The following is a 22,421-nucleotide window of genomic DNA, read 5'->3' as shown; positions in this document are numbered from 1 at the left end:
GGATATTTCAGATGGAAAGAGACAGAAACAGAAAACGATAGCTGCTGCGTGGTTTTCAAATTACCTTGTTGATATTTTCATAAGTATCTTATTGGAACAGCATATTATTACAGACTTGGAGGCAGTTAACAAGCAGTTAAGTGGAAGCGAGTCTTAGAGATCTGAAAAATTGTTGTTGAGCGTTCACTTTATTTTCTTTAAATAGTGGAATTTGGACGTTCGCTGTCACTCACATTTTAACAGATTACGAGGCGAAGTGAGCTTTTCTAGAAATTGCTCGAATAAACAGAAGAGTTCATCACCGTATTGTGATACTGTGTAGAAACGCTTTCCATCGTAAGCTCTGTCATGCGAGTGGTTCCTATTTATTCGAGACATAAAATGAAAAGAAAATGGCTTCACATCCATCTCATTGAACCCGCTCATAATTTAAAAGATTTCATTAAATTCACCTTCTGGTTCCATGTTACTATGAAAACAATGGGCCCAGCCAGCTCAAGAATTTCAGGTCGGTGCAATTTGCAACTGATGACCTTTACGTCAGACAGTTGAATAGTCAATTATTTTTTTACGAACATAAGAATTGCGATTATTAGAGTCAGTTGAAGTTTTGAGTATTTTTCATTACTCAATGGGATCATGGATGATTATCCATCTTTATTCAATCACACCACAATATATTTCCACAAAAGCTGATTTAATTATTGTGTAAAATCAATTGTTAAACTACCAAGCGTCCACAGCCTCTACCCTGAAAGGAGCACTTGACAAATGAAATTGTTTCAATGAAATCACCTCTCAATTTTTTCAAAATTGTCCCTGACAGGAAACGCCCATAAGCTACTGAGGTCCATCGAACACCACCTTCGCTCCTGCCAACTCCACTGCTGAGAACAACCCAGACAGCTATAAATATGAACACGAATCTACCTGACTTGAGACGTTTTTGAGGTTTGTTCACTGTCGCAGTTTCAGACATTTTGAAATATCGCTCCTACATCTCCTCTAATATCTCACAAACACTTATATTTCATTATAATGACCGAGGTTCCATCCCGATTTAGTTTGGAAATTTCCCCATTTGCAATTTATTTTCCATAATTATCATTGTGAGTTTAGACCTTCTGTCTTTCATTTGTGTGTATATAAGTTCCATTGTGTGGAAACGCTATCTGCTGCATCAGGACAACTTCTGTTGTTGAAGTACTTTAAATAGTAAGTAATCATCATTTTCATCACCATTATCACTTGTTTTAACGTAATCACAGTGTTCTTAGCCTGGTTTCATGATAAACGATATTCCTGTTTTGGATCGCTGATGCAAAATCCCACAGGACGAAAACCAGTTTTACTTTGATGAAGTACAAACATATGATACACTGGACTATCATACACATACAATACATCAGCATCGGACATCAGGATTTGACTACTTTTCCCAAAGTTCTCATGTCTGCCAAATAGGAAGTGGCAAGCAGCGCCTGTTGTTCAAAGAACTCTAAATGTCTAGAGAGCATAATAGGCTCTCTGTGGACTTGCAACCATTATAAATTGGTGCATCTCTGAGCCTGTCAGATGCAATGCCTGTGATCGACAATCAGAGAGCAGAGAGCAACGATTCAAATATTAAAAGATGCATGGTCGAATAGATGGTCCAGTGTATGCAATTTACTATCCAATTCTTGCTGCCATTGGAGTCCCCGGTGAGTCATTGTACTGAATAAGTAATTGAGTAAAGAACTGATTCAGTAAGTTAGTACGGCTATTGACAACTGAAAACATGTCAGAACGATCGACAGCTGGATGTGGTAATGAAATATTATCAGGAAACGTTCAAAACCGAGTCGTCCTGATTAAAGCCTGGTAAACCTCAAGATGATAATATTCCTTGACTGATTGAAAGGAAAAATGAATATTTGGCCAGTCAGTCAAGATCCACAGTTCATGGTTGGATTTTCAAGGCTCAGCATAGGACATTTAGCATTTGTATTCAATTGATTCGTATTACTTGCATGGAAGCATGCAGTCACGTGACTTTATTAGTATTTTGAAGGGCTTTGATGTGAGTTCAAATTTCACATTTTTTTTCCGAATAATTAAATCTCCAAACCAAATTTGACATGAGTGCCAATCTCAATCTTAGATAGTGGATTGCCTCAAAAATTCCAACTGATTTGTTAATGCTATTTCTGGAAACAAAACCACTTCAGTCGCCTGACGTGCGGACACCCTACCGTTAAACCACCACATGTCACTTCTTCAGTTAGTCCACAGCCCGAGGATCCTCTGGAATTGTGATGATTTTATATTTCCAGTCTACACCCTCGTGCTGGAGTATTTATGCCCCTCTGAAGTGTAAAACGCTTGACTCGGCAACATTTCATGATGGGCAAAAAATTCTGAGCCATAATTAGTTCGCTCTTCAAGGACGACCCTCTCCTACATTTGGATAAGCAAAATGTACTTTTCCTTGAAAGGCAGCATGAATGTGAAAGTACCTGTACAGCTATGTCAATGTTCATGAGCTTTGAATCTGATTTCATACCAGTATTATCTTGAAGTTTTCGATTATGATTGTCGTTTATTTGAAGAATATATGGGCACCCAAGGTTAAATTTAGTTTTTCTTGAATATGTACATTACATTCTGTATGTCAGCATCGAAATTTAATGTATACCTTTTTTCTGAAGCATCTTATAACAATTATATTAAAGGTGCTACGTAAATGTAAGTTGTTGTTATTATTAGTGAGACGGGGGTATCACTGGAGATGCAAACAAAAATGCTTTTGTTTCCATTCAGAAAATATGCTAAAATATCAAACCTTGCCCAATTATACATCTGGTTAGTCGCTTACAATTTCTTTCCCCCTTTCAGTAAATGTGATGGCTATCGTAATCCTCTCCCGTGGAAGATGTGATCTTTCTGGAAGCATCACTCGGTATCTGGTTTCCATGGCCGTGGCAGATCTCTTGGTGGTCATCAGTGCTGTGATATTCAATCGGATCACTGGCATTTATTTCCCGGTTAGTTTTATGTCCATGACGCCTGCCTGTACACTCAGTACGGTGATCATCTATGCAGCCACAGAAAGTTCTGTCTGGTTAACTGTTGCTTTCACCTTCGATAGATTCATAGCCGTTTGTTGTCAGAATCTGAAAACACAATATTGCACAGAAAAAACAGCTGCTGTGGTCATAGGACTAGTCGGTTTGTTGAGCTGTTTAAAAAGTATCCCCTGGTACTTTATGTATGAACCACTGTATACAATCAACAAGGTGCCATGGTTTTGTAACGTAAAATCAAGCTTCTATACTTCATTAGGGTGGACTGCCTATGATTGGTTTGCACGTGTTTTAAATCCGGGCCTGCCTTTCCTCCTGATTTTACTGCTCAATGCTCTGACTGTCAGACACGTCATTGCAGCCAGTGGAGCCCGGAGGCGGCTGCGAGCCAACACGAGCAGTGGAGAAAATCATAATGATCCAGAGATGGAGAGCCGGAGAAAGTCCATTGTTTTACTCTTCACCATCTCAGGAAGCTTCATCCTGTTATGGATGACGTATGTGGTAAATTTCCTCTATGTGAAAATTACAAACGAACCTTATTTCTCAGGTTCCAATTTCAATGATTCAAGATTCATTCGACAAGAAAGTGGAAATATGCTTCAGCTCCTGAGCTGTTGCACCAACACTTGTATTTATGCCGTGACACAGAGAAAATTCAGAGCGGAATTGAAGAATGCAGCAAATTATCTTTGGAGACTAATTGTTAAGTTAATGAATTAGGAACGGTGTGGGTGTTTATTCCAAATAATGACCGAATTGCACTTTGTTGTTATTGCATTATTTATTCTGGTGGTTCAGGGTGAATAATCCTTGGGAGTCAAGGAAAACGAGTGCTGAACAATATGATGCCAGCTTTTCTGTTCACTGACGTGGCAAAAACACAGTTGTAATCGATGGGGAAGTAGTGTCGCTGGTTTGTGGTTGAAAATCTGTACAGTAATCGCTTCAATTCGGCCTCAATCTCGCCTTTGAGGCAATCGCTTAATAGTTTGAGAGAAAAAAAGCCGGACAACATAATTCAGCTCAGCATATCTATCTCTGCCGGAAAGACAGTTGTGACTTGGCCTGCACAGCGTTCTTCCACAATGAGTTGCATATATTCATCACTTATTCTGGCTGAATACATTCCTCCACAACTTATTTTGAAATCGTCCACCCTTCACTCGAAGATTATGCCCACATGTCCTACACCCTCCTATTATGAGAAAATCCTTTCCGATTCATTTTATCCTGGCATCCCAATACTGTGAAAATTTTAAATAGATTCCATCTCGTTCTTCTAATCTCCGACGAGTACCTACCCAGAATCCACAAACGTTCGTTAATGTGAGAAGGCCTTCGTCCACCAGATGATACTTGCAGCCCCCCACCTCTCCCCCACTACCCCCACTTCCCCACCATTGGGACTCCTTTCAAGGCTTTCACAAAATTCTTGAGATCCAGAACTCAAAACTGCTCACAATATTCCAAATGCGGCCTTAACTGAGCCTTATACAGCGCCTGTAATACATCTCGGTTGTTGTTGAAATGAATGCAAACATTCAATTCATCTTCCACACTGACAACTGAAATTTCATGTTACCTTGACGAGAATCCTAAACTAGCACAACAATGCCTTTTTGTGATTCAAACTTCCAAAGCTATTAGAATGCAGTGCATGACTTTATTCTTCATGTCAAAGTGCATGACCACACATTTCCCATATTATACTCCATCTGCCAGTTCTTATTTTACGTTCCTCGCACCCTGAAATCCAATTGCAGCCTTCCCAGCTCGTCAACATTACTTATTACACTACCTAACTGCGTCACTTGCAAACTTTGCAACAATGACCTCAGGTCGTTCGTCCACATTCTTAACATATAATGTGATTTGTTGTGGTCCAAACTTAGACTCGCACAGAACTCCACCGGTCATCGGCCACCATCCCGATAGCGACTAGTTTATCTCCCATCTCTGTTTTCATACAATCAATGCCAGAACCTTCCATTCGTTTTCCTTTTATTTGGGTTGAAATTCTGCTCACTGAGCTGGAGATTCGTTCTCACACTTTTCGTCACCACAGTAGGTAAGTAACGCCATCAGTGAGTCTCCGATGAAGTCCTGGTATTCTGTTCCGCTTGCCATTTCGCTTGATCTGCTGTAGTGGTGGTATCACTTCCAGTTCTTTTTCTGAGAGGATGGTGAATAGAGCGCAAATTGATATGCTTGTTAATGGATTTCCAGTTTGAAAACCAGGCCTCAAGGAATTTCCGTGCATGTCTTTGTTAACTCTGTCCCAGTAAGGATGAATTGCCCCAGTCTAACTGATGTCACTGTTCGTCTGCATATATGAATACTAGTGATGATTGGTCTTGTCATTTGGTGCTAATGCATTCTGGTGGCTCGCTTCCTGCTCGTCTCTCCAATATAATGTTTTCTGCAGGACTTGCAGGGTATTTAGAACTGCTACTTGTTGGAAAGGGGTAATTAAAAATCATTCGGAGCTGTGTCAGTGGGGTAGTAGGTCTGTTGACTATCATGAAACTGGTTTTCATCTCTGAGACTAATCTATGTCTAGAAGGGTGACCATCGTCTCTAGGTGTGTTGTGTCTTATTGTTCACTTCTGTTGTGTCAGAATTGGTGGGGTGCACTTATCGGTTAATTGTTGTACCTGAATAGATTGCATAGATATTTTCCTCTACTTCTCGGAGGTCCAGGTTGCTGCAGTGTGTTGGTGCTCGTTCAAATAATGTCCTGATGCAGCTCTGTTTGTGGATGTTGGGTTGGCTGTTCCTGTTGTTGAATGTATGATCAGTTGTGTCGCTTTCCAGTAAATGCTAGTTTGCAGCTCTCCATTGCCTTTTCGTTCGACTGTGACGTCGAGGAAGGGTAGTCTCTTAATATTCTCTTCCTCTTTGGTGAACTTTATACCGATGAGGATGTTAGTTATGTGTTTGTGGGTTTCTTCTAAATCAGATACATCTAATCCAAGCAACTCTCCATTAAGCTGAAATTTTAACTCTCCAATAGTATGGGCACTATCACCTACGATTTCCTTCAACTTATGCTAGAAATTCCTGTCTGCATCATTGCTTCTCGCCAAATTCAGAATTATCCTTTGCTCATGAGTTCTACCAAAAGATGCATTAAAAAAAAACAACGTGCAGATATTTCACGGAACCATTTCTGGGGAATCAGTGACCAACGTTACTTTCCCAAACCGCCTACATACTGAAATCCGCCATGATTGTTGTAATTGTGTCTTTCTTACATGCCTTGTCGATTTCCTGGTTATTTTTTTGCGCCCGGTGAGGCCTTTACATTAATTCCATCAGGCTCTCTTTTCCTTTTTTGCTTCTCAACACATTCCCACACACGTTTGACGCATCCCAACCCTAAATTATTTCATGTTCATGATTAAAATTCTTTTCTTCCAAACAATACAACACCACCATTTGCAAAAGTGCCTGTCCTTTAAGAATCTTTGGATCGTTCGTGATCAGCTCTCATACCGTTGCAGCCACGTGTATCTGATATCCATAACATCGTACCCGCTAGTTTCAATCTACTGTGCAAGCTCACTTCCATTACTTAGTATATTGTACGCTTTCAGTCCTGCATTGACCGCACCCTCTCAGAGTTGTGCCATTGACGTCTATTCCTGAAGTCAGATTCCTGACATTTTTCACAATCTGTCGACACTTTTACAGTTTCTGGAATATTTAGTTACCTCCGCTGAGCCCATATCACCTTTTCAAAACTGTCTTTCCCAATTATCCATGCAAGTAAACTCACACATACATTTTCATCAACCAACGGTTGAGGGAGCTTTCGATGGTTTACTGTGTATTTTACACCCCAGTATTTGCAATGATATGCTGGAAAGTACCTGGGCGTACTCCAAAAGTAAAGGATCCCCTGCTTTTGGACAAGTGGCAGGTAGAAGTTCAAGGGCATAAAGAGAGCGAGAGAGTTTGCACACAGCTCTCTGCTGAAATGCTCACCAGTTCAGGACTGAACTAAACTGCTCAGCAAGAGAGCTGACCACTCCGCTTTCATCCTACAGGCCACTTCTAAAACACGACCACTTTAGCCTGAACTCTCATCTGTTTACATATAAATTAACGGCCTCTCAAAACCTCTTTCTGGTACAAACCAGACTGATTGGAGCCCGGCCTGGTTTATCTGGAAAAAACAATCAAGGACAGAGCGTCCTTGAGCCAAGAAACATCTTTCAGAAAAATGATGTGACTAGCTTTGTGATAGTTTCCCATCCCTCCTCCACAAGACGTTTCTTGTGAAACGAGTGAAGATGAATTCCAACCCATCTGATGATAACTGTGTTCTTCTACGTTCTACCATTCCGTGTTTTGTCCATGCAGTGACCTGAATTGTGTTCATGGAGCTAAGAGCGGAGTTTCATCATTGAGTTGAAACTCTGCCTCACAGTAGTTACTTTATCCAGCATAGTTTTGTGAAATAGGGACATTCCTGAAAAAAATCCTTTCGTATTTCTATTCCCAATTTCCATTTTAAGAATTATTGGCCGTTTGTTGTATTTGTGCTGCTATTTTCACTTTAAGAGATGATTAGCAAATCCCTTGTCACAACTCTCCACAATCAGAGAGATTGAACAATTGGAAACAACTGCAGGTGACCTGGATCTAACTTGAATCTCAACTTTTTTTTTCTGGTTTCTATCTCTGAGATTACACTATTTTAATGGAACCATTACATTAGTAACCGGCATTCTGCCAATCGGAGCCTCTCATGCTCTGTCTTCCTGTCCGAGTTTGAGCTTTTAAAGAAACCGACAGTGTCAGTCGGCAGCAGCCATGCGGATATTCAGCACCTGCCTTCTATTCGCAATGTTCATTGCAGGTGAGAAATAGTCCAATTGTGTCTTCAACAAAGTAGAAGCACGTCGTTATTCGACTTATATTTTTAAAATGCTGCTTTCTTCTTTCTGAACATGATTCAGATCTCAGTGATGGTAATTCCGTCACTCAGGCTCAGCTTTCTGAGAGCAGGAAAGTGGGTGAATCGGTGACTATGAGATGTACCTACAGTCCAACAGAAAGCAAACTTCAGTTTATTGTGTGGAGACGGTCTTGGAATACAGAACAAGGGAAAGGAGCCCATTCCAGAGACCGTTTCTCGGCAGAGCTCCAACATGGAATAAAGCTCACCAGTTTGACCATTTTGGGGCTGCAGCTGACTGACACTGCTATATATTGTATGCTCTCAGCCGCACAGTAAAAACAAAAATGCAATCTGAACTTTGTTTAAAAACGATTGAACAGTATTTGAGGGTCTTTCGGTTAGCGATTGCTCGGTTTGCTCAGAATCACAAAATTAAATGCAACCACAGAGCGAAGTGCAGTGTTGAGCGCTCAACGGCACGGCCGCCAGGAAACCAGCGCAAACTGGAAGCAAATTGTCAAAGGTTTTTCTGAAGAAACGCCTGAGAGAACCAATTGCCGGGGAGAGAGATGACTGAATCTATCATACTGTTAACCTGTCCCTCCGGGTCAAGATCAGCACGGCGTCTTTATCCACTTACCACCATAACTCCAAGAAAACAAGATCATTGAACCATATATTTCAGAATAGGGTTTTCATCCCATCAGGTCTGTACCACTAAAACTACACGAATTCTATGCATTGCAGCACGAAACCCATCCCTCATCGAAGTCATTTTGGAAGATGTGAATTTACCTACCTCAACCCAGGCAATGTGTTTCAGCCAGCCACTCTCTGGGTAATTTCTTCTCAGCGCAAATCCCCTCTAACCCTCTTGCCTTCCATTTTTAAATTATGCTCCATTCCTGCTGATTCTCCAACGACGACGAATAGCTGCTTTATATCCATTCTATCTGTGTCGCCGAAATGTTATACCACCTCTACTCCACCTCGAATGCAATCATATAATTCTGATAGAGACAAGAAGTATACACAAAACCTCAGTTGTGACCTAACCAAAGTCCTGTGCATCTTCAATAAATCCTCACTGCGGTTTAATATATACCTCCACTGATAATAGCAAGAGCCCTCTCTGCATGTTAAACAGTCGCAAAAACATTCCCAGACACCTTCAGCGATCTGTTCACAAGGACCCCACAATATCTTACTTCCTCTGACTTTCGTAGTTTGTTAGAATTCATTTAATACTCCTTTTTTTGCTTCTTTTGAAATGCATCACTTCACTATTATCATGATTAAATTCCATCTGCTACTGATCTGCCACATTACTAAACTGTTTACAACCGCCTGTAGCTGACGAAAGTCATCCTTGCTGTCAATCACCCGGCTAAGTTTTCAGTCATTGCAAACATTGTTACCTTGTCCTCCACCCCACTCTCCTGCCACATATTCATTAAAACAGATCGTATATGCAACGACCAATAAGGAACACAGCACTGAACCCTGACGTAAAAAAATGGCCTCCAATCACGCAAATTATCTTCTACGACCACGGGCATTTTGGATGTGTAAGACTTTGGAATAATTAGAATGATCAACACGTTCCATGAGCCCAGCAATGCCTTTTCATTCTTATTCTCCTCAAATCCATCACAAGTTCACTCTATGTCACAACCTTAAATCCTGAACAGGTTACATGCGTCACAAGCAAATATTTAGGGAAATAATATCTTTGATTTTTTTCAGCGGCGAATGGCTACCTGCATAGACTTCATGAATGCAACTAATTTTCAACAACTCCTTAAATTCTAAACTCTTGGTCAGGTGCAAGAACACCATTAACTGTTCATTTGTTTATGCTTTTTAATTTATGATGTTGGAGGTAGAAAATTGGATTTGCCCATTGCCTAATTCCCTTATATACACGGAAACACATAAAATAGGAGTGGAACGAAACCCTACTTTTCCTGCATTAAATAAAATCATGACTAATATGTTTGTCTTTGAATTTCATACTCATCTCTCTCCTCAGCAAATGGATGTTCTGGGCTGATTATATGGCGAATTTATCTGATGGTTTGATTGAAGTAAAAATGAATTCTAAGGGGCTTGGATGACACATGTTGACATTTAACAAACTGTCAATTGCCAAAGACCCTTCCAGATGTGGATTCACTGTTCCACTTCTATATGAAAATTACGTTACTTTGAAGACGTTCTGCTCAATCCAGTGTGAATTTCCTGTTGATAAGTAATTGAATATAAGCTTTGAATACATTAATTATGGCTGAGGATGTTTGATTGATACATCACGAGTTGTGGAACCGTCTGTTTCATATCTTTGCCGAAAAAACTACTTTAATCGTCTGCTCAAAATAAGGGGAACAAAATACGGAATTCCATTGAGGGAAAACATCCGCAATCCGATTATCTGAACATGGCAGTAAGTCGGAGTAAATTTCCCTGCACCCAGAAACATTTTTTTTTCAATACTGAATGTGGCTACATGTAATAATAACGTTTCCATCACTGATGAACTCGCTGACGTCTAAGTAAATTTGACGACAGGGTAGACTTTCTCCCACAGTGGGAGAAGGTGAACGGTCTATCTCCAGTCTAATGTTTTTGTGTCATCTTTTTAAGTAGGTTTTCTTTTCAACTGTTATTTTGAACACGATATTTAAAAGATCGATTGTTGTTGTTAGCCAGTTAATGTGCACACAGTCAGGTTAATCTAGAAAACACCTTCCAATGATCAGATTAGGCGATCCGTCACTCACCAGTATGAATTCAGAGATCCATCAGCAAGCGTGGAGAAAGAATGCATTCATTCTTTCTGACACTGTTAAACTCATTCTCAAACTCTCACTCATACTTAGATGCAATGTCACTTCCTCACATTCTCTCAGATAAATTTGTTCTCGGAAAAGCTCACACTCATTTACACGTACATGCACACACACACATTCACACGTATATGCACATTCTCTTTATTTCACACTCACAAATTCTCTTTCTCATATCCTTCGAGTTTAATTTACTCTCGGAAAAGCTCACACTCATTCCCACGTACATGCACACACACTCATTCACACGTATATGCACACTCTCTTCATTTCACAGTCACAAATTCTCTTTCATTCACGCTCGTTCTCTCACTGTAAAATTCATTCTCAGACCAGCTCTCATCTTCACATACATTCTCTCATAATCACGCTGCCATACTCTAACACTTTTAAACTCATTGTAGAAAAGCCTCACAATTATATCATTAGAGACATGGAGTCACAAATGTTCCAAACTGGTGGTCCCACTGTCTGGAAGGACAATCTGCATATTGCCACTTCCAAAATTTGTACCAAATGCTGAACACTATTCAGAAGGCATTTGACGATTGTTTATCTGTGAAGAAGGTAATTTTGCAATGATTTAAACTACTTGATAGAGAGCTGGAGCAGATTAAATTTCATTGTCAAAGGGTATTTGGCTGTTTTCGAAATGTGCATATATGCAACGTTTCTGGGAGTTTAGGGTAGTGTGATTAACCGAATCCCTCAGTTCAGGGACAGTAGTGTTGCTAGAGACTGAAATCCTCCTTCTGTGACTGGCAGGTGCCGATGTTTCAGGGAATATTCAGGACAATTAAAGCAGGCATCCACTATTTAGGCTTCTTTTTTTTAATTCCTTGCTTTACAACTGAAAGTGAAAACAGAAGCTGCAACAAAGGCAGAGTTCGCTACAAAAATCCAGTGCTGCAGTATCTTCAAATTGTATTGGCAGTTGAATATAGGAAGAGGTGCTACGAATGGCACATGAGCTGCGAGTTGGAGGTCACTAAAGAGAGAGGAAAATGCAGAATAAGTAAATTACAAAGACATTTTTACTGGCCTGGTCGATGCAGTTGTATTGTACTAGGCGTGGCATATGTATCAGCTAATCGGAAAATCCCAGGCAATAATAAAACCTGCATCACTAATACCAATTCCAGTATTTGAGGAACCGTTCATGAGAGTCTTAAATGATTTCAGATGTCCCCTACCTCAAACAAAAAGTGTGAAGCAATGTTGAATAACAATAATGGATGCATCGACTGGATTTCCTGAAGTCGTCAAATTGCACAATATCACAGCCAGAAGACTTGGAGAAGAATTAAATCTTCTTTTGATAATTAGATACAGACAACCAATAGATACAGTCAGATTAAGGGTCAAAATTCACGTCCAAAATATTCATGCATTTTTTGGATAGCTTGGCATAAAACAATCTAAATCTACTGCTTCCCATCCAGAATCGCAGGGGGTGCTAGAAAGATGGAATCAAATATTAAATACCATATTGAGGGCTTATAGTCAGGATTATCCAGATGATTGGGATCGCTTGTGCTTTTCATGGTCAGAGATGCACCAAAAGTATCGACCAAATGCAGTGCATTTGAAGTATTTGTGGGGCATGAAGCAATAGGACAGTTAATCAGAATTCAGAGACCACACATTTGGATGATGTGTCCAATTTTAAGAACAAGAGAAAAGAGCTGGGGAGATGGCTAAACAGCATTTAAAAATATCGCAGCATACAACAGAGCAGAAAGTGGACAATATATCAAAGTTCGCAATTTTGCCATTGGGGATAAGGTATTAGTGTTAATTCCAGTAATAGGTGAACCTTTAACAGGAAGGTTTCGTCAACTGTATCAAACAGAGAAGAAATTGAGTGAGGTGAACTACTTGATAAAAACTCTAGACAGGATGAAATTTCGCAATGTGAGTCATGTGAATATGCTCAAAAGGTGTTTTGACAGGGAAGGAAATGAACAGGAGATGGTGTTAATGATTACAACCAAGAAGGAAAAACGAAGTTAATTTCTCTGAATTAGACATTCCTCAAATCAAATTGGACGATGAGGAAGTTGTCAAAAATTGGGATACATTATTTAGCTACCTTCCGCAAGAAAATCTGAATGACCTGAAGGAGATATAATTATCATAGGAATAGACTGGGAAATACTATCCTAATCGTGCAAGAGACAGGTCCAAGAGATGTTGTTCCGATTTAGCAAAATCCTGATCTGCGTAAATATCTAAAGTTGGCACAGGTTTAGAAGAATGACACAATCGAAGTGAGTTTTACAGTAACTGGAGCTCACCCAGAGCCACGGTGCCAAAGCCAGATGGTACTCAATGGTTATATATGGAGTAGTGCAAAATCAATGTCGTTACGAAGACGGATGCATATCCAATTCCGCAGTTGAGGACTGTGTCGAGAAGGTGGGACAAGTAACTTACATTTCTAAGTTGGACTTTCTCAGAGGCTACTGGCAGGTACCTTTGTCAGAAACCCAAAGGCAATTTTAGCTTTCGTCATGCCAGATGGATATATCAGTTTAAACTCATGCCATTTGGTATGGAAAATGCTCCAGCCAAATTTCAGAAACTGACTAATAAGGCCATTTCCGAATTACTCATATGTGTGGTGTACATTGATGACATGGCGATTTTTAGTCACTCGTAGAAGGAACATTTGCAGCATTTATTGGACTTGTTCGATCGACATCAGCAGGCAGGTTTCATGGTAAACCAAGCTAAAAGACAAGTTGTCAAAGCCCAAGCCACGTTCTTGGGCCACGTTATTAGACATGAGCAAATTGCCCCACGGAGTGTGAAAAAGAAAGTAATTGGGAATTTCCCCCACCATCGAGGAAAAGAGCATTACCAAGGTTCCTGGAATTGAGTGGACAAAACAGAAACTTTTTGCCGAATGTTAGAAGTGTGACGGCTACACTCACTGAATTGTTCCAAAAAAGGGCAAGATGTTTCAGTGGAAAACAGACTGTCTAAAGACATTTGGCTGCCTAAAAACTGTGTCACCCACTGCCCCACTATTCGCCACAGCTGATTACACGAAATCGTTCAAGGCGGCTTTTGAAGCCAGTGGTGTGGGTGTCAGTGCGATACCACTGCAGGATGATAATGAGAGGAAACAAAGATTAATTAGGTATGTCTCTTAAAGCGTAAATGTTCATTAACAAAAATATTCAACAGCTGAGAAAGAGAATTTGATCTTGGAATTGGCATTGAAACATTTCAGTGTTTATATAAACAGCAACGCATCTGACAATCGTGTACAGTGATCATAACCCGTTGACATTTGTGGAGAAATTTCAGGACAAAAAAAAACCAGACTGTTCAGTTCGAGCTTGGTGTTACAGCCATTCAATTTGACAATTGTTCCTGCAGCAGTTTGCCAATACGTTGTTGAGACTCGAATAACATATGGAAACATTTGGTGGTGGATATGCCACGGCCTGAATTCAAATGTGGTTGTGCATATATATATTTTTATATATACACATATACAGTCAGTGTAGTTTACATGCATGATTTACCCGAGAAAACACTTTTTTTTTCTCGGTGCTTTAAGAATTAAGCCATCTTTAAATAATGGTATTTTTTTAAGATGGAAGGAGATACAAAACTGTTTATTTTTCTAAAAGCTGTTCCTTTTCTCAAGGATAATGTGTCCTTGACTTAATTTTGAAGGGGTTGTGTAAAAAGCCCAGACACTGAATCGGCTGGGTTGATAGGGAGATAAAAAAAATGTGTTGGGAGGCATTTTTGCTGATCTGTAAACAAATTGGTCTTCACTGCAAAGCCTTTCTGATTTAGAAGTAACCTGTACAGTCAGGGGAGTGTGGCCAGCTATCCAGCTGTGCAGTTCAGTTCAGCAGTGGTGTGTGTGAATAAAGGCCGCTCTAGTCAGTCAATTGAGACTGGAATTTATCTCTCTACTTCTGCACTTCACCTTCGATCATTAAGCCTCTATGTCATTTTTACTCCGTGTTTAAGGCGTTTGTTTATTATGACTGTTGTGCATTTTCAGAAAAGCATAATTAAGCCTAGTTGGATAGTCTAGATTTTATGAGTAATTCTGTATTCTGTTCTTCATGTTTCAAACTGCAATTTTGTGAACTAATTTTTGTCCGTTTTAAAACCTAGCAGTCTACCTAGCTCAGTTACTCCGTTGAATTTTCATTGTACATATACCGAAACAAATAGGAAAGGTATGGCCTGGGCTTTCTGCATTCGAATGCTTTGAGTTGTCTGGCCCAGCCCAGAACAGACGAACCACTAAAATTATTACAAGCCTGTCCCAAAGTGAATTGAAATCGTCCACTTTGTTGAAAGGCAAAAAGGAGTGAGGTCATCTCATTGTGCATGGAATTGTCAGCAAGATTCATCTTGTAATTTAATTGGCCCCCTGGAGATTATCAATCCGAATGAATGAGGTTGCACTTAAATGTGTCGCAGAGCAAACCTCCACAGCGACCAGAACTCCTGCAGTTTCTGAACGACGATGCACGCACCAGTCATTTCCCCCTTCTTCCTCGTTTCCTATTCAATTCTCGCTGCTATTGGCGCCCCTGGTAAGTCACTGATTTACATGAAAAGTATATATTGTTTTTATTCTGTGTTTAATGAAATGCATTCCTTTCCCATTCAGGATATAGCTGAACTTGTCCAACATGCAACATTAATAGATATCAAATGATGTTCAGTGCGTATGGCGGGATACTATCTGTGCTGTGTCACATCATCGTTCAGTACTGACAATTTCTTAAGTATGAATGAAAAATACGTTCCTGAACTTTCCATGATGTGTATTCATAGAAAAATGGCTTATTGTCTGTTGAACTACGAACTGGGATGAATGAATATGCATGAACTTTGGGAGAAGATTTGTAGCTCGGTTGCTTATTGTTGTGGTTCTGTTCGCGGTGCTGGGAATTTGTGTTGCAGACGTTTCGTCCCCTGTCTCGGTGACATCCTCAGTGCTTGGGAGCCTCCTGTAAAGCGCTTCTGTGATGCGTCCTCCTTAATGCATGAACATTAAACTGTAATACTGATGCATTTTAAGTTCCACTTCAAAACAGTAAAAGCTTTTCAGCGTTGTAGTCCAGTCTTTAATTTTTGACCATGATGTGGTACAATGCCTTTCTGCATGGGCTTATTGCAATCTCTGTCTATGATTTATTTTTCATAGGGAATGGAGTCTTTGTTAATGTGATCGTCGGAATTAACTGAAGTTTAGTGTAAAAGGCGTCAGTGAAGATGCAAGATTTCCAAACTGTCATTAATTTGCTTCTCTGTTGCAAAGATTCGTATGCTCTCGATAAGTTTTTGGAATACTTAGCCAAAACAACATTCTTCACAAGTATTAGAAAGTACACATCATCTCGAGCCATAACATCGCCCATAGCAAACACTAGAACAGCTTGAATAAATTAATGCAATTTAGTGAGATACGAGAAATTGCAAAATGTGTCGATCAAAGGAACTCTGAACGAAGGGAGTAGAAGCGAAGATCTGCGGAAATAATTCCAGAGTTTAGAGCTTTATTATTTAAACCTATAACTGACACAGTTAGAAATACCATTTTGAGGCATAGACGGGAGACACAAACAAAGTTAATTTGTGATTACAAAGAGTTGTGTGTGATTGCGGGAATGGACGCATCAAGACTCTGGAGCTTCTGAAGATTCAAATGATGAGAATTGTAATGGGTGGGACACCACCAGTGAAAATCCAACGTGAGGAAACATTTATGGGTTGAAGCGTATCCGGGGTTTGGTATGAATACGTTCATCAGGACCTCAATATTCCATTTATCTTGAATTGGATAGTAGCTACTGGAGTTTACTCAGTAACGAGCGAACAATATCTATTACTGGGACAATTCACATTGAGAGATATATGATGCTGTATTGAATGTCCAATGCTTGTCAATGGTTTTAGGACAGGCAGAGACTGAAAGTGGAAAACCGGTGTTTTAAAGCTGTTACATAAAAGATTGAAAAAGGCAGCAGACAGTGTTTTGATTAACTTCAGTGATATCTTCCTCTTTTGATCTCTCACAGCCAATTTGTTGGCAATCATAATTCTATCTCGAAGACGGTGCAATCTCTCCCGATGCATCACCTTTTACCTGGTGGCTATCGCAGTGACTGATTTCTTTGTCATCATCACAGCAGTAATCCTCAATCGAATCAGCCGCATCTATTTTCGGGAAAGTATCTTGTCAACCACTCCTGTGTGCACTCTCAGCGTCGTACTGGTCTATGCTACGCGGGATTGTTCGGTCTGGCTAACAGTCGCCTTTACCATCGACCGTTTCGTGGCCATCTGCTGCCAGAAGTTGAAGACCAGATACTGTACAGAGGAAACTGCTTCTCTAGTCATTGGAATTGTATATGCTCTGTGCTGCGTCAAGAACATTCCATTCTACTTTATCTACGAACCCTTATACATCTTAGATGGGGTATCGTGGTTTTGCAACATCAAAGCCAACTTCTACGTCTGGCCAGCTTGGCAGGCTTATGATTGGCTCTTTCAGATTTATACCCCTTTTCTCCCATTTTTCGTTATTCCGATACTGAACGTACTGACCATAAGACAGATCATGGTGGCCAACAGAGCCCGTAGGAGGCTCCGGGGTGCAGAGAAGCAACAAGACCCGGAGATGGCCCACCGCAAGAGATCCATCATCCTACTGTTCGCCATCTCTCTCAGCTTCCTCCTCCTGTGGGCCCCTCTTGTCGGACATTTCATCTACATGCGGCTTCAAGCAGAGAGCTACTTCGGTGGATTAGATTTCAGTGACCCACAGTATATCTTCCAAGAGACGACCAACACACTTCAGTTATTCAGTTCCTGCAACAACGTCTTCATTTATGCAATATCACAGAATTTGTTTCGAAAGGAGTTAATGAGCTTGTTGATGTACCCCTTCGCTGCCGTCACCAATTTCTTTAAACGCAGAGTGGCATAAATCTCTCATTCTCGTTCTTTTCCACGAGATGAGTTCAGAGTATACTGGTCGCGTTATCACCTGGTACAGAAATTTATGGAAAGTTAGTGCCAGTAACAAAGGGATAGAAAGCCTATTGGCAGCTCTGATAATTGACTGCAGTCGGTCCTTAAGAGAATGCGCAACGATTGCAATTTTGTATTACTCGAAAAGAAGCGCAATTGCAATCTGTGTTCACCCTCCCACATCCCCTTACTGTGGCTACTCTCCATTCGTCTCGTCCAGATGACATTTTTTGTATTTATTCCTCACTCTCCCTACTTGGGCTCTCTGATCCCCCTGCGTTACTGTCGGTGGAAATTTTGTGAAAGCATGAGAAGAAAAGTTGTCTCTCAGTTACTTCACACGTATTGAGCCGATCACTATGATCACTAAACCAAAGCATCAACCTTTTTGACATATATTGGCTTCAATCCTTGATAAGCAATTCCTCAGTTTTACAGTTGACTTGTGTTAAAGGTTCACACCTTTTTCGTTTTACCAGTTCTTCACTTTGTTGTCATTTATCTTGTTACAAATTTAATGTGTGCCTCAAAATTGGCTACGCCAGCCATCCCAATAATTCTGCCTTTCACAAAAACCCATGTGGCAACACAAATTGTCCTCTCAAAATAAACAACCTCAGGTTCTTTTTATCTCGCATCAATTTTACGTAATTTCCAAAAGATCTGTCAGCCTCCCTGACATAATTTATATCAGTTCCACCTTCATAGTGGCTATAACGTGGTATGATGACTGGAATATTTGTACAAAGGGCCAGGTATGTTCTGGGAATGCGGGTTCTCACCTTGCCATGGTGGAATATAAATGAGCAAATAAAATCTAATATTAGGAATACATGCTGACCACATATTTATTCGCCAGGAAAGAAAAGAACATCTAGTTGGCTACTCAGGAACATATGACTGCAGGAAACCAATGGTCACCAACTCAAGGTTGAAAACTTCCCATCCAGGACCTCTGATTGTCTTCTTTCGGCTAGTCAATTTGATATCCAGGAGGCAAATTCCCCTGTGTCCCTTACCTCTGAACGTTACGAATGAGCATACTATGGGGAACCTTCTGAAATCGCGAAACTAAATATATTCAAACCACATGCATTGTGATGTGCTTGTCTCATCAAACCTCTTCGTCACATTCTGAAAGACGTCAATAATTTTTGTGAGCCATATCTGCCTGTCACAAATCCTTGCTGACCATCTTTAAATTAGCCACGTTTTTTTTTCCAATTGCGCATAAATCATTTCCCTCTGAGCACTTTCTTGTGCCTTCCTTACCACAGACATAAGACTGATTGGTCTCTAAATCCAAATGATTTTCGTATTCCCTTTCATGAACAGAGAAACAACTTCTGCCTCCCAACGATCATCTTGTGCTAGTCCTGTGGAGACTGAGTTTGCAAACGTCATCGCCAGAGGAGCAGCTATCTCATTCCTCGCTTCCCAGAGTCAACTTGCAAATAGCTGGTCTGGCATTGTGGACTTATGTATCTTACTGCTTCTCAGAATTTACAGCACAGCCACTTTCTTAATATCAATCTCTTCAAGCCTATTAAAATGGTCCACAGTGTTCTCACTACCAAATAAGTCCCCCTCACTATTGAATATCGAATCAAATAACTCATTTTGATCCTACCCTACCTCTTCAAACTCCAGGCACCGCTTTCCTACACTATCCCTGATCGGCCCTATCCTCTCTGTGGTCATTCTCTTATTCCTCAGAAAAGTGCAGAACGATTTTAGGGTTTCCCACTTCTTCCTGCTCAAGCTTTTTTGTGCCCCATCCAAGTTCTCTTCAGTCCATTCTTAAAAACTGTCCAGCTACCCTGCCATCCTCGAAAGCTGTGCGAATCCTTGTTTCCTCAACCCTTAGTTAGCTTCCTTCTTCCTTTCGTCGAGAACTGCCTCTTCGCTTGAAATCCAAGTTTCCTTCACCTTATCAAGCATTGCTTGTCTCAGCAGGACAAAGTTGTCCAACACTGACAACAACTGCTCTTAAAAATTCTCAACATTTCTGTTGTGCATTTCCCATCGAACAATTCTTCCCCATTGAAACTCCACAACACGTGTTTTTTCAGGATAATTTCCCCTCCCCTAATTTAATACATTCCCAGACTACTTTCTCATATTTACTAAAGAAATTTGACTCGAGTAAAGGGAAAGTTTCATCAGATTTCTCTGACCAGTTCATTTTGATCAAAACAAGAAAGTAATTAATTTAAATATTGTCTCTATCCTCAACTCTGCAATATCAATGAGTACTGGGCCCTACAAACATGGTCATTTGAACACAGCGTGGCAGGATATAGCATCCCTGAAGTTTGGAAGCAGGCTATTGGGATAATCAACTGCAGTCTGAACCCTGGAAGCACAATGGCTCAGCGGTTCGTACTGCAGCCTCACAACGCCAGGGACGCAGGTTTAATTGGCTCTTCAAGCGACTGCAACGTGGAGTTTGCACATTCTCCCCGTGACTGAGTGGGTATCCTCTGGGTGCTTCGGTTTCTTCCCACAACGCAAAGATCTGCACATTTTGGACTGTGGGAGGCAACCAGAGTGCACAGAGGAAAACCCACGCAGGCACAGGGAGAATATCAAAATTCGACACAGATATTCGCCCAAGACCGGATTGAACAGGGGTTCATGGTGTGTTGTTCTGCAGTGCAAACAATACAAATGCCCTGAAAAAAAATTGAAAACGTATTTGAATGACATGGCAGTCGAGTCTACAATCTCCTGACACCTCTGAGTACATGCCCCCAACTTTTCTCACTGAATCAGACCTGAGACGTGAATCGTGAAGTGTTCATATAATCAAAACCAAGGATAAGCGTCATCATCCCTAAATTATGACTTTCACGGGTATTGAACTTATCATCCCATAAAAGATCTGTTCTTATGTCAGTATTCCTCTTCGTCAGTGAGCAACATTTTTGATGGATAATCTTTGATATCAGCGTCAGAGCAACATTATATATTACCAATCAGGGCCCGATGTCAAACATTGACTCTGTAAAACGATGGAAGATCAGTAATCTGTGTAATTTCCTGGACCGCAGAGCATGGTCGTTCTTCAGTTCCTGGCGTTATTCAAAGCGAATTTTGATAAGTTCGTTGGGTGTCTCAACTGACATTGCCAGCGGTGAATCGTGACCGTAAATGACTCCTCATCTATGGTTTCAGAGAAAATATTCCTTCTTCGGCTTCCTCTTTTAAACACACTGTTAACCCTGCACGAGACGAATTCAGGTTCAGCTCCATCTGTTCAAGCACACCATCAGCTCTATGTTTAAACATTTCAAATTCACCTCCATTTTTAAAAATTCACTAGCAGCTGTGAAAGCCAACATCAGCTGTTACTATTTACACATTTTTCATTTCTTCAAAACTCTGAAAATTACGTTCCTCACACTGTGAAAATTCCGACTTACAAGTGGCAATGACGTCTAGACTTTTCGTTGTCCTCCCCCTCCATTTGCCAAGTGCTCCATTACATTCATTGCAAAATGTAACAATAAAAACAAAGATGGTGGCATCTACACTTCTGTAGGTGTTAGTTTTACAAACTGGGTCTCACAGGAGCTGGTTGCAGCGACATAGATTGATGGAATTTCGGTTAAAATTCACTTCAGATATTCGATCACTCCTGGATTGTACTCATTACAACTGTGAAGTCAGGGCGGTGGAGAATCTACCGTATTCTTGATTTACATCCCATCACGTGGAGAGGATTTCAAAGCAGAAGATGTTTGCAACCAGTTCCCTGCATTTCTATGTATTTCAACAAGTGAGGGGATTTTCAACAGAGATGAGCTGCGACTCTCTGACAGCGCAGTGTATTACTGCGGGCTAAGAGACACAGGGACAAGAACCAAAGGTACTAACGCTCTTCTGTAATGGTCAAGTGTCTGGGAGCAGGGTGAAAGCAAGCCTACAAACAGTAAACTTGCCAGCAATTTGTGCTGTTTTAAAACTGCAGTGGTATAACACAGAAAATAGTTGCCAGGGTAGGCTATTTTGACTTTCGGGTCTGCAACACCAATCATGGCTGATCACGCAATTTCAATAACCCATTCACGCTTTCTCTCCATGTCCCTTGATCTCTTTAGCTGAAAGAGCCATGCACAGTGCCATCTTGAATATATCTAATGAAGGGCCCCTTACAGCAATTTTGTGGCAGAGAACTCCACAAGTTTGCTGCAGTCTGATTGAAGAAATTCTTCCTTTTCCCATTCCTGGATGGCTTACGAACGAAACTCTTGTTCTGTATTTCACCAACAACGGGATTATTTTTCCTTCATATAAGCTGTCCAGTTCCATCAGAGTTTCCTTTGTTTCTTTAAGAATCCGACACCCAAACCCGCCCATTCCTCTAAATTTTAAGGACAAACACAACCGAAATTATTTAAAATCCAAATGAGATGGACTGAAAACGTTTCATCTGTCATTTTTTTTGCATCAACCTCGCTGTGAACACAGTGCAATAATTTATTCAGTGAAGCTCAGCATTTTTTTTTTGCATTGTGTTTCAGCTGAACCACAAAATCAATTGTACATAACTTACACTAACCTGAAAAATACACGAAG

General features: G+C 40.5%; 1 protein-coding gene across 1 annotated transcript; it reads left to right on the top strand.

Moving 5' to 3' along the window:
- The first annotated feature begins 15,324 nt into the window (after positions 1-15,324).
- LOC132807341 (probable G-protein coupled receptor 139) lies at positions 15,325-17,796 on the top strand. Its single transcript, XM_060821570.1, has 2 exons — positions 15,325-15,394; positions 16,886-17,796. Exons 1-2 carry the CDS (start codon positions 15,325-15,327, stop codon positions 17,794-17,796), a joined length of 981 nt encoding a protein of 326 aa, XP_060677553.1.
- Positions 17,797-22,421: the final 4,625 nt, after the last annotated feature.

This window comes from Hemiscyllium ocellatum (assembly GCF_020745735.1).
Source record: "Hemiscyllium ocellatum isolate sHemOce1 chromosome 27 unlocalized genomic scaffold, sHemOce1.pat.X.cur. SUPER_27_unloc_14, whole genome shotgun sequence".
Lineage (NCBI taxonomy): Eukaryota > Metazoa > Chordata > Chondrichthyes > Orectolobiformes > Hemiscylliidae > Hemiscyllium > Hemiscyllium ocellatum.
The sequence above is the reverse complement of the archived record's forward strand: the minus strand, read 5'-3'. Positions and strand labels throughout refer to the sequence as shown.

Bases quoted from the DNA above. Each gene is read 5' to 3' on its own strand.
- LOC132807341 (XM_060821570.1), top strand. From the start codon at position 15,325: ATGCACGCACCAGTCATTTCCCCCTTCTTCCTCGTTTCCTATTCAATT. The intron at 15,395-16,885 runs GTAAGTCACTGA...GATCTCTCACAG, and splicing joins CGCTGCTATTGGCGCCCCTG to CCAATTTGTTGGCAATCATA.